Genomic DNA, 14,957 nt, shown 5'->3' on the forward strand with positions numbered 1-14,957 from the left:
TCTTCCCATAACATTACCTCATCCCTATCCAAACAACAGACAACCCCCCCACCTACCTACCCCCGCCCGCCACACCTACCTACCCAACCCCCGTATCTACCTACAACCTCCCGTCTAATCTACCTCTCGCACAACCTAACCCACCCCCGGCCTTCGAAGTCTGAAGCAATTATTGTAAACATGTGTGTATTTTTTATGCACAATTTTCGCTGGGCCGTTTTCTTTTTGAACATATTTTCGATTTCACTTAACTGACTTTTTACCCGCTTGACTTCTTGCTTTCGTGCTTGACCTTAATTGTTCTTATTGGGAAATTAAGTCTGTGTTGCAGAAATAAAAGCGCAGGAGATCATAAGAGCCTGATAGCTGAGTGGTAAGTGCTGCAGTTTAGGGCGCAGGAGGGCGTGGGTTCGAATTCCTGTGGAATTTGTTTGCGCACACACACACACACACACAAATAAAAGTTTTTTTTGCTACAGCACTCTGAACTTAATTGCCCTTCCGGTCGTCCGAGAGCAACTTGTCCGACGTTAGCTAGTTTTTTTTCACGCGTTACTATGTTAAAAAAAATGACACGTGCGCCGGGGGCGTAAAACTTAAGAATTACTATCGAGGAATTAGTATTGTATATAAATGATGGCTAGCTGATCAGACCAAAAGAATACGAATAACTTGCTTACTGCTTAATTTTGTTGCGTTGGGTATTTGTGAAGTTCGTGAAGATCACTTGTTCGTAAGTCTCAAAAGCTGACTTATTCGTTTTCGTTTTTGTCAGACTTTTTGTTCCGACCCCTCTTGAGGAACTATATACTCAAATGGGTTTTTTTGTTCAGTCAATTTTCGCCGATCGATATATTCATCGTAGAGAGTTTAGACTGGTAGCATTAGAAAGCTCGTCCAGCGTAGAGTATGGAATTAAAAAGATTTTTTTTTTTTAATTTTCGTTTTCTACAGGAAGTAATCGAGGTTTAAACTTCTGAAAATAGTAGAGTGAATTCACGTTGTTTTGTTCACATTTTCCAAAAATTTTGCCTAATTTTTCTTCAATTTTGCTAAAATTCGTTGAAATTTTTAAGAATAGTGTCGTTGATTTTATTTTTAAGGACAAATAAGCCTTGTTGATTATTCTGATTGAATTTTTTTGGTAAAAAATATTTCAAAATTCAGCCTTTTTCATCAAAAGCAGCACAAATGAGCTACTTTAGTCCACTTTGATAAAATTTGCCGGCACCATACCCCCAAACAACACTAATACAATCTTTGTAGACTCAGAAGGGGGCTATTTCTACTTCAACTTCCGCTGAGAGTGCTCTGTAATAAAAACTTTGCTAGCCGTTTTTTGCTAGCTTTACTCGTTTATTATCAAAAATGCAGAATTTTTTTTTAAGTTTTCAACTAACAAATGATCTATATCTACAATATTCGAAATATCAATAGTTCCTAAGGAACAATAAGAATTAGCACGGCTAGTTTTGGGCCAATCTTGGACTGTTACAATCTAAAAAGAATTCGGATTGCAATCAATCGGTCTTTTTTTTTGAAAAAAGACCTTTTTTTAATAATAAAGAACAGAACATATCAAATGAAACCTCAGGATCGATAGTTCCAATTGGCTTCCTAAGCAGCTCGAAGCTAATGCATTTAGTTTTTTACTTGAAAGTTTATGGTCGTTTCGACTTCTAAAAATAATTGATTTTTAATTAAATAATGGCTTAATGAACTTTTCCTCCATTTTTTCCTTAATTTGGTCAACTTGCAGCTTAGTGTCAGCAAAGAAAGAATGGTTCTTCATTCTACTGATTTGAAATTTAGCCTTGATTGCGTTTTTACGCCTGAAGTTGTTGCTTTCTGGCTTTGATACTAATAGATTTCAGATTTTTTTTTGTTTTTAGAAATTTGCCAGTTTTTCACGTTTTCTAGTCACATTATCACATTACTGACAGTTCTCATATCACATTCTTAGCGTTCAAAATAAAACAAAATTGAGCATATTAAAGTCCTTAGAGATATAGATTATCGTTTTAACGGCCTCGACACTTTCTTCAAGAAATTAATTGAGTTTTTTAATTTTGTATTTAACTGTCATTTTTACTTTGTCATTTCAATTGTATGAAATTTCCTGTATAGTGATAGGTTTCACTGGCTTTTTATGGAAGAATAGACGAGCCGATATTCTTATATTAGTAGATAGCTGATGGCTTTCATGACTTTGAAAACAATCGTTTTCCAAAACTAAAAATAAAAAACTTTTTAACTTCGCAAGTTTGGTCTTTTTATTTTTCTTTTTGGTACCTAATCTCGTTAATTACGGGTCCAATATGACATAATGGGTGTCAAGGGAAGTTGTCAAAGGGATTAATATCCCAAAATCTATTTTTTTAAAGAATGCGTTGTGACTTTGAAACCGGATTTTCACAAAAAAGTAAATTAATTTGATTTTTGTCATGCTTGACGTTCTTTTTGTAGACGCAAGAATTATTCTGGATAATTGCAGGTCTCAAAGAATTCCTTCGGATGAATAACCGACCCTATATAAATATTTCATTTTGTAATTAATGTTTTTCATGACTTTGGATATAATTTTGTTTCGAAAAAAAATCAAAATTATTACATACTTTTTTCCTTTTCTCTTTTTTGTCTACTTGTTACCTAGTCTCACTAATAAAGGGCCAAATACTACATTATCGGTGTTTGAAGAGGCGCGAACACATATATTTTGAGGGCTTGACGGTTTTGACAGCGTTTTCTGGCAAGTTTCAATTGAATTTTTGTTTCTTGTTTTTTTGTAGTTCTTTTTAGTCGCTCAAAGAAACGAATAAGGACAGTCCTAATGCCCTTCTATTGGTAGTCGTCAACCTTTGGGATATTTTACTTGATTTCTAATGGTTTTAATTACTTTGAAGTGAATTGTTTTAAAAAAGTAAGCGAATTTTTTAACTTTACTGTTGTTCTTTGTCGTTGTTACCAAACCTTTTTATGGACTGGTCCATATCTTTTCTAGCGATTTATGAGTTTTTTGGTTTAGTTTTAGGTTCATCTGACGGTATATTGACTGTTATTAATTTTTGTTTTTTAAAACGGACGAAAAGTTTTTGATGTAATTAATGTTTGTTGTTGTTTGATTTTGCTGTTCGTCTTGACTCGCTTTCCTAATATTGGCATATCGCATCAATCTAATGCATCATTTTTACGCCACTGAGTTATTTGCTTTGGAGGCTATCTTATCGTTCATACACAATTTTTTTGAAAAATACTTGGGCTTTTTTGGGATTCCCAAAAAATAATTTTTGGGTTTTCTATCTGTTCCTCATTTGGTAGACAATTATGCCAAAATTGTGGATGGGCGGGGTCTGAACCTTATGTGCCATCGCACATTGCTTAGCCGCTTTGTTGTTCCGACCCCAACCTTAGTGGGGAGGGAGGAACTATATACTCAACTGGGTTTTTTTTTGTTCAGTCAATTTTGGCCGACCGATATATTCATCGTAGAGAATTGTGAGTGGTATCATTAAAAAGCCCGTCCAGCGTAGAATACGGAGTTAAAAAGATTTTTTCGATTATCGTGTTTTACAGGGAGTTATCGTGTTTTAAAATTTTGTGAACTTTCCACTGTTTTTGTTCACATTTTCAGGAATTTTTGCTAAAATTCGGAACAATTTCGCTAATATAATTCAAAATAAGTTAAAATTTTTAATGGCAGAGTGTTGTTGTTATCGTTAGAGATAGAAGAGAGTTGCTGAATTGTTTGATTGAAGTTTTTTTGCTAAAATTTTTGATAAAATTTTCAAAATTCAAACTTTTTTTCATCAAAAATTGCACAGAATATGCTTTTTTGGTCCACTTTGTTAAAGTTTGCCAGACTTAGTGACCTAGAAAGCTTAAAACAGACTCCCTAAACTCAAAGAGAGCGCTAGTTGCAATTAGGCGCCGTTTGAAAGTCTTTTGGAATTAAAACTTTGCCGTTTTTGCAGATTTAACTCGATAATTTTACAAAATGCATCGTTCTTTTTTTTTAAAAAAAAATTGAAGAATTCCACGCAACAATTGGTCTAATTCGCAAAAACTTGGAACACTTGGTCGGTATGCTGGGCGCGTGACAAAATCAGGGAGAGGTTTGACAATATCATGGATTCTTACAATCAGAGACTTTTCGGTTTTTATTTTGATGCTGCCTTTTTTCAAAATATTTTGCTTTTGTTTTTTTAATGTTAATTACTGACTATTTTTTATTCACGGCTCCGTTAATGACAGCAGCTCCATTTTACGTATTTTTGAAGCCGAATGTAGACACAGTTTGTTTTCAGAGAACCAAAGGGTTTTTATGGCTTTGAGGAAGAGTTTTAGTAAAATTTAGCTGAAATATTGTCTTTTGCCTTTAATTGTTATTGTTTTGGCAGTCTTGTTTTTAAGTTTAACCTCTCAAAGAACTAAACTGCTTCCTCAAGAGATGCAAGTGAACCTTTTCAATTCATTCGATTGTTACCTAATGTCTCTTATGTTATTGAATGTATTTGTTTTAAGGAAATTTCTGAGTTTCAATTTTTTAAATCATTTTAGTCAACATTTTGCTTATTCTCAGTAAGTACAAGTCAACTTTTCCTCCTTCCTCCTTATTGATGAAAACTATTTTTGTGGCCTTTTGTTTTAACAGAAGGTTTTCTTGCTTTTGGTACTACGAGTTTTCATTTAAAATTTTCTGATTTTTGTGCTTAATTGCCCATTTCTGCTCTTGTTTTTGTTTCTTTTGTAATTTGTCATATTATTTAATGATCTAAAGGACAAATATTTACAACATATGAAATTGAACATAATTTTTGTTTTCATAACATATAGTTTGAAGGGCTGCGACACCGTTCTCGCCGAAATTGGTAGAACTTTTTTTTGCCCTTTATTTGTTGCTAATTTTTGTTTTCATATGCCAAATATTGTGTAATTAAGGGTCTCAGTGGCCAACTACAGATAAACAAGTGAACTTAAATAACTGGTTGTTTTGACTTTCGAATTAAATTTCTAAAAAAAAGAGTAATAGTGTTCAACTTATCCCTTTTTGTTGCGGCTCGTTTTTTTTCGTATTTTACAATGATGTATCATTTTCGTAAATTAGCCTCATTACTTAGAGCTCTTTTTAATGTTTTGTTGAATCAAACAATTGATGAAAACTATTTTTGTGGCCTTTTGTTTTAACAGAAGGTTTTCTTGCTTTTGGTACTACGAGTTTTCATTTAAAATTTTCTGATTTTTGTGCTTAATTGCCCATTTCTGCTCTTGTTTTTGTTTCTTTTGTAATTTGTCATATTATTTAATGATCTAAAGGACAAATATTTACAACATATGAAATTGAACATAATTTTTGTTTTCATAACATATAGTTTGAAGGGCTGCGACACCGTTCTCGCCGAAATTGGTTGAACTTTTTTTTGCCCTTTATTTGTTGCTAATTTTTGTTTTCATATGCCAAATATTGTGTAATTAAGGGTCTCAGTGGCCAACTACAGATAAACAAGTGAACTTAAATAACTGATATTGGTTATAACTAATGGTTGTTTTGACTTTCGAATTAAATTTCTAAAAAAAAGAGTAATAGTGTTCAACTTATCCCTTTTTGTTGCGGCTCGTTTTTTTTCGTATTTTACAATGATGTATCATTTTCGTAAATTAGCCTCATTACTTAGAGCTCTTTTTAATGTTTTGTTGAATCAAACAATATTTTTTCTGTTGTTTAAACTTTTTAAATGATGTCTTCAGGGCTTAGACAATTTGTTTCAGAAGAATTTTGTGAAGTTTAGATACTCTTCAGTTTTTCTGGTTCTTTTTGTTGTCATTTTGTGATAGTCGTTTTACAAAAAGATGTTATGATAATCAAAGGAGACGAAAATGAAGATGTTATATTCTCGCGGTTAATATCTTATCAATTTAATGGCTTCAAAACTGTGGTTTTGTAAAAAAAAAAAGATAGATGTTTGAGATCTGCCAATTTTTGCTTAAACTGTAGCTAAGGATCTCTATATACAATTCACATCATTTATCTTTTAAGATACAAATTGTTCTTCATAACGGTTTTATTTTCATCAAAAATTCTTTCTTCTTGGAACAACCAGTATGCTCTCGCTCAATTGCTTTTTTTTCCTCAAATGCTTTCTTCTTGAAATAAAAACGATTTTCGTTATTTTTGCAAATTTGCCCCCTTTTTGTAGGTTTTTGTTTTCTTTTCACAGTATCACAGTAATTAGCGTCATTTGACTGATAAATGTTGTCATCTGCAAAAAATGCAAACGAAGATTTTCTTTGTTTTTAGTGATCAGCTCAATATTTTATTGATTGAGGGGACATCGTTTTCGTGCATAATTTTTCGTGCAAATTTTTCGTTTTTGCCTGTTTTTGTCTTTTTTTGTAGCCGTATGACATATCGTGGATAATGAATGACCTCAATTGCTCTCTATTGAGGTAGAAAATACTCAAAGATTTCATTTGATGCGTATAGTTTCTAATCAGTTCGAATTTAATTTTTTTAAAAAAACAATGTTTTAATAAACTTTTGCCGCTTTTGCTCATTTCTTGTCGACTTTTTGCCAAGTTGCATTGAGGAAAAGTCCCATTTTTTGTTCCAAAAAGTACCGGTTAATCTTCTTAGTATAAAAATTATCTGATGACATTTTGATTTGGTTAATAGTGGTTTTCAAAAAATGGACAAGGATCTTTGGTCGTAATTAATATTTGTAACTGTTTGATTTTTATTGCCATCTTTTGTGGTAGTCATATTATTGTAGCCACAGGTCTCATAGGCCCTCTAGAATAGATTGTTTTATTCTTTTAGTAGTTTGTTGAACGATATGTTGATATGTTAATTTTTTTTATCTCTTCCTCATTTGCTAGACAATTAAGTGGAAAATGTAGATGAGCGGGGTCGGACTTAATGTGCAAACGGACATTACCGAGCCTCCTTGTTAAAGTTAATTTTTGAACTGCTCGTGATCATATTTTATGGGAAGTTCGCAATTAAGATGGATGCATCAAGGTGCTTCCCTTGACTGACCCAAAGTGAAGTTGAGATGAAGAAGCCAGTTTCTTCCTTTTGAAAATTTTGCATCTGTTTTGGTACATTCTAAATAGAAAGCTGTATTTTGTTTTACTCTCTGCTAATAATGTTCCGACCCAAGTTGAGTTTAAGAGGATGCAGTGGTATTCGTTATGACTGTGACTTTTTAAATGTTTATGCGGCTCGTAGACTGGAAGTGTTTAACTGCGCTCAAACGAAGTTTGACTTGATTATTTGAGTCCATTGTCCTTTCTTATGCGATTTTTGCGTTTTCGATTTATTCTGACCTAATTTTTCAGGTAATTGTTTTGGCGGTTGACGTCTTGATTTTTGGGTTGACGCTTGACTTTCATTCAGGTTTTAAGTCGGGAACTTATTTCTGGCTGTTTATTACAAATTGAAACTACGAAAAATTGTCTTCCGGGTTTCTTTTCAAGGGCTATTAATTGTTATTTCTTGCTTTCGATGCAATTTTTCGTACTGCCGAATTTTTGTCGGATCGTTTGCGTTGGATCATTTGATTCTTTGTCCTCAAGTACGTGAAAGACAGGTAGAGCACTACGGCTCAATAGTTTCTAAGAAAGCAATTAATTGAAACTGTTTAAAAGCATATATTTATGTGAATAATTAAGTGTTGTCCAAAGACTTTGACCCCAAATTAAGTGTAGAGCCAATGGGGAAGTAATTCTTTTTCAATTTTTCTCCCTTTTTGCCTCAAAAATTAACAGAAAAATCTTTTGGATTGTTGACCAGCCTTATAATTTTTTGCTACTGTTTTCGACGCTATTGTTTACAATTTGAGTCGTCGATGGATTGAATCGAGGATGGTAGCGTGCGTAACAAGTATTTAAATTGTTTTTTCGAAAGTACTACAATTGTTTATTTTGGACAATTATTCTGGAAGACCTTATTGCAAAATGACTGTCTCGTATATGATTCTTACTAGATAACGATCTTCTAAGGACGACGGTTATCTTGTAAAAATTTGCAAGAGACCTCCAGAGTAACTATCTATTAATTAATTAATTGTGGTTTCTGCGTAATCGCAGAGGAACAGCATTAGGCCTACAGTAGCCTGTTCTCAGCTACCCTTTTTCTGATTATTCCCCACATTTCAGACTGTTCTTTTCATCAGCAGCATTGCTGTTTTTTTGGTGACTATCGCCACTTTTTTTGCGTCTGAAACTTTCACGTGGTACCATCATTGCAGCCAACATTGTTCAGGCTATGGTCAACCTGAAGCTATGGTTAAGTAAGAGCTCATCCTTAAACAGACAGCTTCACGGAGGCAGGGGATTGAACTCTCAATCATTGGCGTGTGAAGCACACACCTTACATCTCGGCTATCTATCGTTTTTACTAAAAATGTTGAAAATGAGAAATTAAAATGGAGCAGGTAAATCACTATCATGAGTTGAGCTATCAATATCAATCAGGTTCCGGTGTGAGTACATAACTAGATCATTATCTATTATAATACTATAAACTAAATTATTTTAGAGCATTGTATAAAATAATTCTATAAAATAATTCACCTTATCATTAATTCTATCCTAAAATAATTCTATTATATAATTGTTAGGTGCTGATGATACGAATGGAAAGATAACGGGTGTCACAAAACCTGGCTCTAATGAATTTAATTTACAGATGTTCAAAGGGAAGCGATGCTTTTTATGAGGATAAAACTCCAATCACTTATATTTTTCCGTACCATCAAATTAACGGAGATCAAGTCGTTTACATCTGTATGTTAGCTTTTGCTTAATTTTGAAGTGCCATTTTTTGTATTGGTTAATTTAGCTATCCTACTCGCAAAACTTCCATAATACCGAAGATTACGTCAACATTACCTAATATAGGACAGTTGACGTAATAGGGATCGTTTTCGCCAGGTGATGCAATAGGCGGGAGTATTGTTGAATTGCTGACGTAATATTCACTATAATTGGCTTGTAGTACTGCTCTAAAAGGGGGTACAAAAATTACCAACATCAGTTGAAACACTCACGTGCACATTTTAAAATGCCGAAAGTCTGCAGTGCCAGAAGTCAAAATGCCAGAAGTTGCTACTTAGCCAGAAGTTGAATTTCGTTGACTTTCGTCATTTTAAAACGTGCGCGTTTCGTGTTTTAAGCATAGTTAAATGACTCTGCAGAAGTCACTTCGACATTCTGACTTAATATCTCGAACTTCTTTGCGGTTCTCGATAAACGCCAGAAGTTCTCAGTGACTTCAAGCAGAGTCACTTAGGCATTACTTAAAATAACCCGGATGTACCTTCAGTTCGGCTATGGTCGACCAGGAGCGGATTTTGACTCCGAACCAGAAAGTACATGACAATCTGTCACCAGAAGAGCGATTTGAGGAGCTGAAGAAAATCCATCCTGGAATTCAAACTGTCAAGCTATTCGATTCTGAAGTCTGTGTCAAACTCGAAGAGAAAGTTGAAAAGGTTAAAGCTAAAGCATTGAAAGGTCTGTACAAGAGATTTACGGTTGATAAAGCGCCTTTGAGGAACAAATACTTTTTCGGGGAGGGATACACTTATGGAGATCAATTAGAACAGAAAGGAGAGCGAAAAGAGCGGCTGTTTCCCGAAGGAGCGATTGATCCGATACCCTCGTGGGTCAAGAAGTACATAATAAAACCTCTGGAAAAAGAGGGATTAGGTTGAAGCTCAAAAAACAAGTCCGTTTTCCAAATTTTTGTTGTTTTGAGAACCAAATTTAGTTTTCAATTGCTCTCGAACGAAGTTTGAAGCAACTATTTGAAATGTGCGTCTTTTTTATGCAAAATTTTGCTCGGCCGATTTTGCGCTTTTGTTCCAGAACATTCTTTGACTTAACTGACTTTTTCACACTTGAATTCTGCATTTTTTGGTTATCTAAATTGCTCTCGTTCTGAAATGGATTTCGTTGATAGTGAGCGAATGTGAGCGAAAGGAAAACAAAGCAGTTAAGGTAGTGAGGTTAAGATTGCAGTCTGCCATCACGGGAGTTTCGTGTTCAAACACTTGTGGGGTACTTTTTTTGCACAGAAAGCATTTCTACGGTAAACACCCTCTGAATTAAATTGCCCCATCTGTCGTTCGAGCGCAGTTCATCCGACGTTAATCGGATTATGTTCAAGTTCTGATGATTATATACGTCCTGCTCTCATAATTGCTCTCAAACGTCCTGCTGGTCTTTTGCAGTTTTTTGTACTACCAACTAATACCAATAGATTAAGGCAGAGTATTTGGTTTCAATTGTAAATAAAGAAATTAACGAACTCTCGAAACGCCAAATGTGTTTAGTTGATTATGACAAGCAGACTCTGGGCAATGTCCCCGCTACAAATGATTTGGGTAAAGTGGCAGATCTTTTTTAAACCTCAAGCTCTGCCTTGATACGTTCCATTGCAGAAAATCACTTTTAACAAATCCATTTTGAAAAGTCATTTTTATTTTGATGAGATCTTTTGAGCGTTTTGAACGTTTAAAAACCGCAATTTTACAATTTTGTTAAAAACAATCAAACTACATCTGCAATTTTGTAGAGATTTTACGGATCCGTCGTCTTGGTGCAACATCGGGCCCTTACGCATAATATCGACTCATCTTAGTTTTTTGAAAATCCGTAGTCAGCTACTATAAGCGGAGACATTTAGCTTAAGTCTTTTTGCGGTAATGAGAAGTCAATCGACTGCGATATCTCTCCATAGGCTTCTTTAATGTTTGAAATATGAATCCGATGAGTTTTTAGAAACCTTTCTGATTCTGTAACAGTGTACTGTCACTTTGTGTAGCACTAACAAAGTGTCCGTAAAGCAGTGACCATAGTTTCAGTTTATTGACATGTTATCTCACAGTCAAAAACATTTGTCACCATTAATCAATTTTGATGAGTAGAGAATTTTTGTTTGGCTGTTTTGTTAAAATAGATGTCCGTTGTGCTATTACTCCTAGCTGCTACATAATTTTTTTTGTTTTTCCCAGATTTTCACAACTTTTACTTATCCTTATTGTTCTAATACGTAGATCGGCCAAAAGAGTCCCCTGGTTACAATTTTCGTTCACATAGTTTTCCGGAAACGCGTGTTTTGAATTTTTTGATAAATTAGTATTTTGTTTTACCAATATTGGAACCAACTCTTTTCACAAAACTGGAGTTCTCCTTTTCAGCTCTTTGTCTTATTTTTGCATTTGTTTTATATGATTTGATAACGAGTTTGTTTGATCAATCATTTGAAAAATTTTCTAGGTAATCTGATCTACGTCACTCATTACTTACTTCGTTATAACCTAGCTTGGGAGACCTTTATGTAATTTTTTATCTAATTGAGCTTTATCAGATTAGATATAAAACTGAGTGCCGAGGTCATTGCATTGACTTCTGCACTCAATCATAACTCTATATGGAGAATTTTGAATCTAATCAAAAAACGAAAAGAGACCACGCTTTTTGCAAATTCAACACGAAAGCGTGGAAATGAATAGAGAAATGGGATCGTTCACATCCTATTTTACCTATAAAAACAAACAACCAAAATGAAGTAAATATTTTTGTTCCAAAAAATTACGTCAAAGTTGATAAATATAATGACAATGGATTTCGTTTGAGAACATGTGAATAATTGAGCATCTGATTACATTTGTTTCATTATACATGTTAAAAATCCAAAATGTTGTATTGAGCTTCTGCTGTTTACTGTGCCTGAAAATTGGATAAACAGTGCAGTGATTAACGACTACCTCCCTGGAGGGTGTATCGTGTCGCACGTGGATCCAATTCACATATTCGATCGTCCCATTGTCTCGATATCTCTATTCAGCGATTGTGCTCTCAGCTTCGGATGCAAATTCTCCTTCAGACCTATTCGCACATCAAAGCCTTTGCTTTCGGTGCCTCTCAGACGTGGCTGTGTCTGCTTAATGTCAGGTTTGTCATTTTGTGTTAAAACACTCACGTGCACATTTTAAAATGCCGAAAGTCTGTAGGCGAGAAGTTAATATGCCAGAAGTTGCTACTTAGACAGAAGTTGACTTCCGTTGACTTTCGTCATTTTAAAACGTGCGCGTTTCGTGTTTTAAGCATAGTTAAGTGACTCTGCAGAAGTCAATTCGAAATTCTGACTGAATATCTCGAACCGCTTCGCAGTTCTCGATAAACGCCAGAAGTTCTCAGTGACTTCAAGCAGAGTCACTTAACCATTACTTAAAGATAGCGATAGCTCGTGGTTAATTACTTTAAAACAACGTTTTTAGCACTTAAATAAGTACTGTACGCAATTTTTAGCTTGACCAAGCGGTTGTCTGTCCCTTTTAACTTTTACACCTCAAAATGGGGTAAACAAGTAAAGCCCAGAGAGTCTTAAGTGGCCGAGCAGCTCTCTTAGAGTCTTACTCCTTACTGGTCTCTAATTATGCGATTCACCGAAACTGTTCTTAAGACAATTTCATGATGTTAAGGGTGGTTATTAATCTTAGTTGGACCCTCCCCCACCCTCAGTCTCCCCAGTACCTCTCCCTTCGCCCCAATCCCCCACCGCAACACTCGCCGTCCACCCTCCTACACCTGGCGATTTGATCCCCTCCTACTAGCCCTGCCAACCCTACCCCAAATCGCTTGACCCGCCTTAATTCTAGCAATCTTATGCACAGCACCAGCAGACTACTAGCAAAGCTAACCGCCCGCCGTTGTTTGGGAGCAATTCGTCTGACGTTAGTCGGTTCTGTTTATACTTTTAGTTAACTAAAAGCACACCCTGGGCAGAGTTTTCGCATAGAAACCAAGCAGTAAGCAACTTCTTCTTCAACGACATTGGTTGCGCTGAACTTTTTTTTGCTTAGGTTTATATCAGCTACTACAGTCCAACACGTCTAGGAACTACTAGATATATGTGATCGGTTTAAATCCCGCGTCCCATAAGGCTTATTACAATAACGGTTTTTTTCGTGATATCAGCCAACTCATGAAACAATGCTGTTTCTACTGTCATGGCGGGGTTGCAAAAACCTTGCAATCAGGGATTATAGAGGGTCGAATAAAATATTTGAGCTCATTAGCTATAGTTAATTGAATTCGACAATCAGTTAAAAAGAGGGCACGAGGCTCTCATTAACGGACAATTTGTACAGGTTATGCAGCCAATGAAGTAACACATTGCATCCGACCTGAAGATGTGACTGAGCGCAGAGTAGCCATCATTGTTCGGAGAGTTTTCCCAGATGCTCCCAGACTTACTTCCCAACAATACGATGCACTCTGTGAAAGACTCGATCGAAAAGCTTCCCAAGTTGATGGTCGAGGCGGGTTTAAACCCCCCATCCAACAGCCCGCAAGAGGCTTAAAACGACCTCTTGAGTATTCGAAACCTCCATTTGGTGCTATTGGTCAACAGCAGCTAAGTGACGTATCTAGTTCCTCCGATGACGACGTCTCGGAACACAGAAAAGACTGCAACAAAAAGCCAAAAGTTTCGTAAATTTGAAGTTGTATATCACGATGAATGTGCAATTCCCTGAATGTGACAAATATGATTTATGGAGCCTTATACCAGGCGATTTAACGTTGAATTATAATTATTCTTTGAATTGTAATATAATTATCCCTGTGAAATATTGACATATCTTTCAAAATTACTCAATCTTTTTTTTTACAAGAAATGAGATCATTGCATATAGGAGTATATATTACCGCTAAAGGCACCGTGGTTATTAGCCGTGCATGTATACAAAGTATTAATTACAAGCGTTTTGAGGTTAGCCATTCATATCTAATATCTATATCACATCAGTTCTTCAGAGTCAAGATTCGGAAATTATTTTGTCAATGGACTTTTATCCTTGCAAATTTGCAAAGAGCTTTTACACAAATTTGAGTTTCTGCAATGGTTTTAAATACACGCTTGTGAAATTAAATAAGTAAGCGTATAATATTGAGATTTTTTTGTGTGGCCCCCTAGATTTCCATATTTCCGAGATTTTTGTAGGATCCAAACAGATCATCGTCCCAGTTCACCAAGGATAGCATTTAATTCAAGGATACAACTTTTGCAAGTCAGTGCGTTGAAAAAAAACTTTCAACCCAGTCAAATGGATGGTCGAACCAAGCTTTTTGAATTTCAGTTTGGTTTATTTCTGTTTGTGTTTTCATGTTGTGCGGATGGTGTGTTTCCGAGGGGGGGGGGGGATGAATTTGATCAAATGGTCACGCTGTGGAAAAAATTATGAAGTGTGCGTTTTGTGTCTTCCAAATATTTGGAGGGGGTGTCTAATCGAATTTAAATGTTAAGAACGCACAAATATAGAATACGCAAAAATTTTAAGGTTTCTAGAAAAATTGTTGTTCGTGTTTTTCTTTGCTTTGCACCTGTGTTCAGGTTCAGGCTTTTGTAGGACTAGCAGTTCGTAGCATTTTGATTTTCCAACTAATATTTTGTGCTATTGGAGATAACCGAGGAGCCTTATATTATTCCGAAGTTGCCTGGATTTTTTCTGTTCTGGATTATGAGCCTACCCGGATCGCTTTGCCTCAATTTCAATAATTAATAATACAAAGATTTGTTTTTTGAATTTTTATTTTTTCTAATTTTTAATTGTTTTTTTTTTGTGTAGTATCTGGATGGTCGAAGCAAGTTTTTGAATTTCAATTTAGTTTATTTCTGTTTGTGTTTTCATGTTTTGCGGATGGTGTTTCCGAGGGGGGATGAATTTGATCAAATGGTCACGCTGTGGAAAAAAATATGAAATGTGCGTTTTGTGGCTTCCAAATATTTGGAGTGGGTGTCTCCCCCCCCAGAAACTTTTTTTAATGGTGCCTATCTTCTTTCTAAAGCGCATAAAAAGTATTGCGAACTTTGTTAAAAAAAGATAGACTGGCATAAGTTTTCGAAATTTTGGATAAATAAGTGCACCTTTGAGAGCAAAAAGAACAAC

General features: G+C 35.2%; 1 protein-coding gene across 1 annotated transcript; it reads left to right on the forward strand.

The window, feature by feature from the left end:
• The first annotated feature begins 9,263 nt into the window (after positions 1–9,263).
• On the forward strand, positions 9,264–13,661 carry LOC142335061 (RNA demethylase ALKBH5-like). The gene is made up of 3 exons (XM_075383392.1): positions 9,264–9,707; positions 11,730–11,958; positions 13,158–13,661. The coding sequence occupies exons 1-3, from the start codon at positions 9,330–9,332 to the stop codon at positions 13,502–13,504; spliced, it is 954 nt and encodes a 317-aa protein (XP_075239507.1). The 5' UTR covers positions 9,264–9,329; the 3' UTR covers positions 13,505–13,661.
• Positions 13,662–14,957: the final 1,296 nt, after the last annotated feature.

The sequence above is a fragment of the Convolutriloba macropyga genome, chromosome 2 (genome assembly GCF_964194025.1).
Source record: "Convolutriloba macropyga chromosome 2, txConMacr16.3, whole genome shotgun sequence".
Classification (NCBI taxonomy): domain Eukaryota; kingdom Metazoa; phylum Xenacoelomorpha; order Acoela; family Convolutidae; genus Convolutriloba; species Convolutriloba macropyga.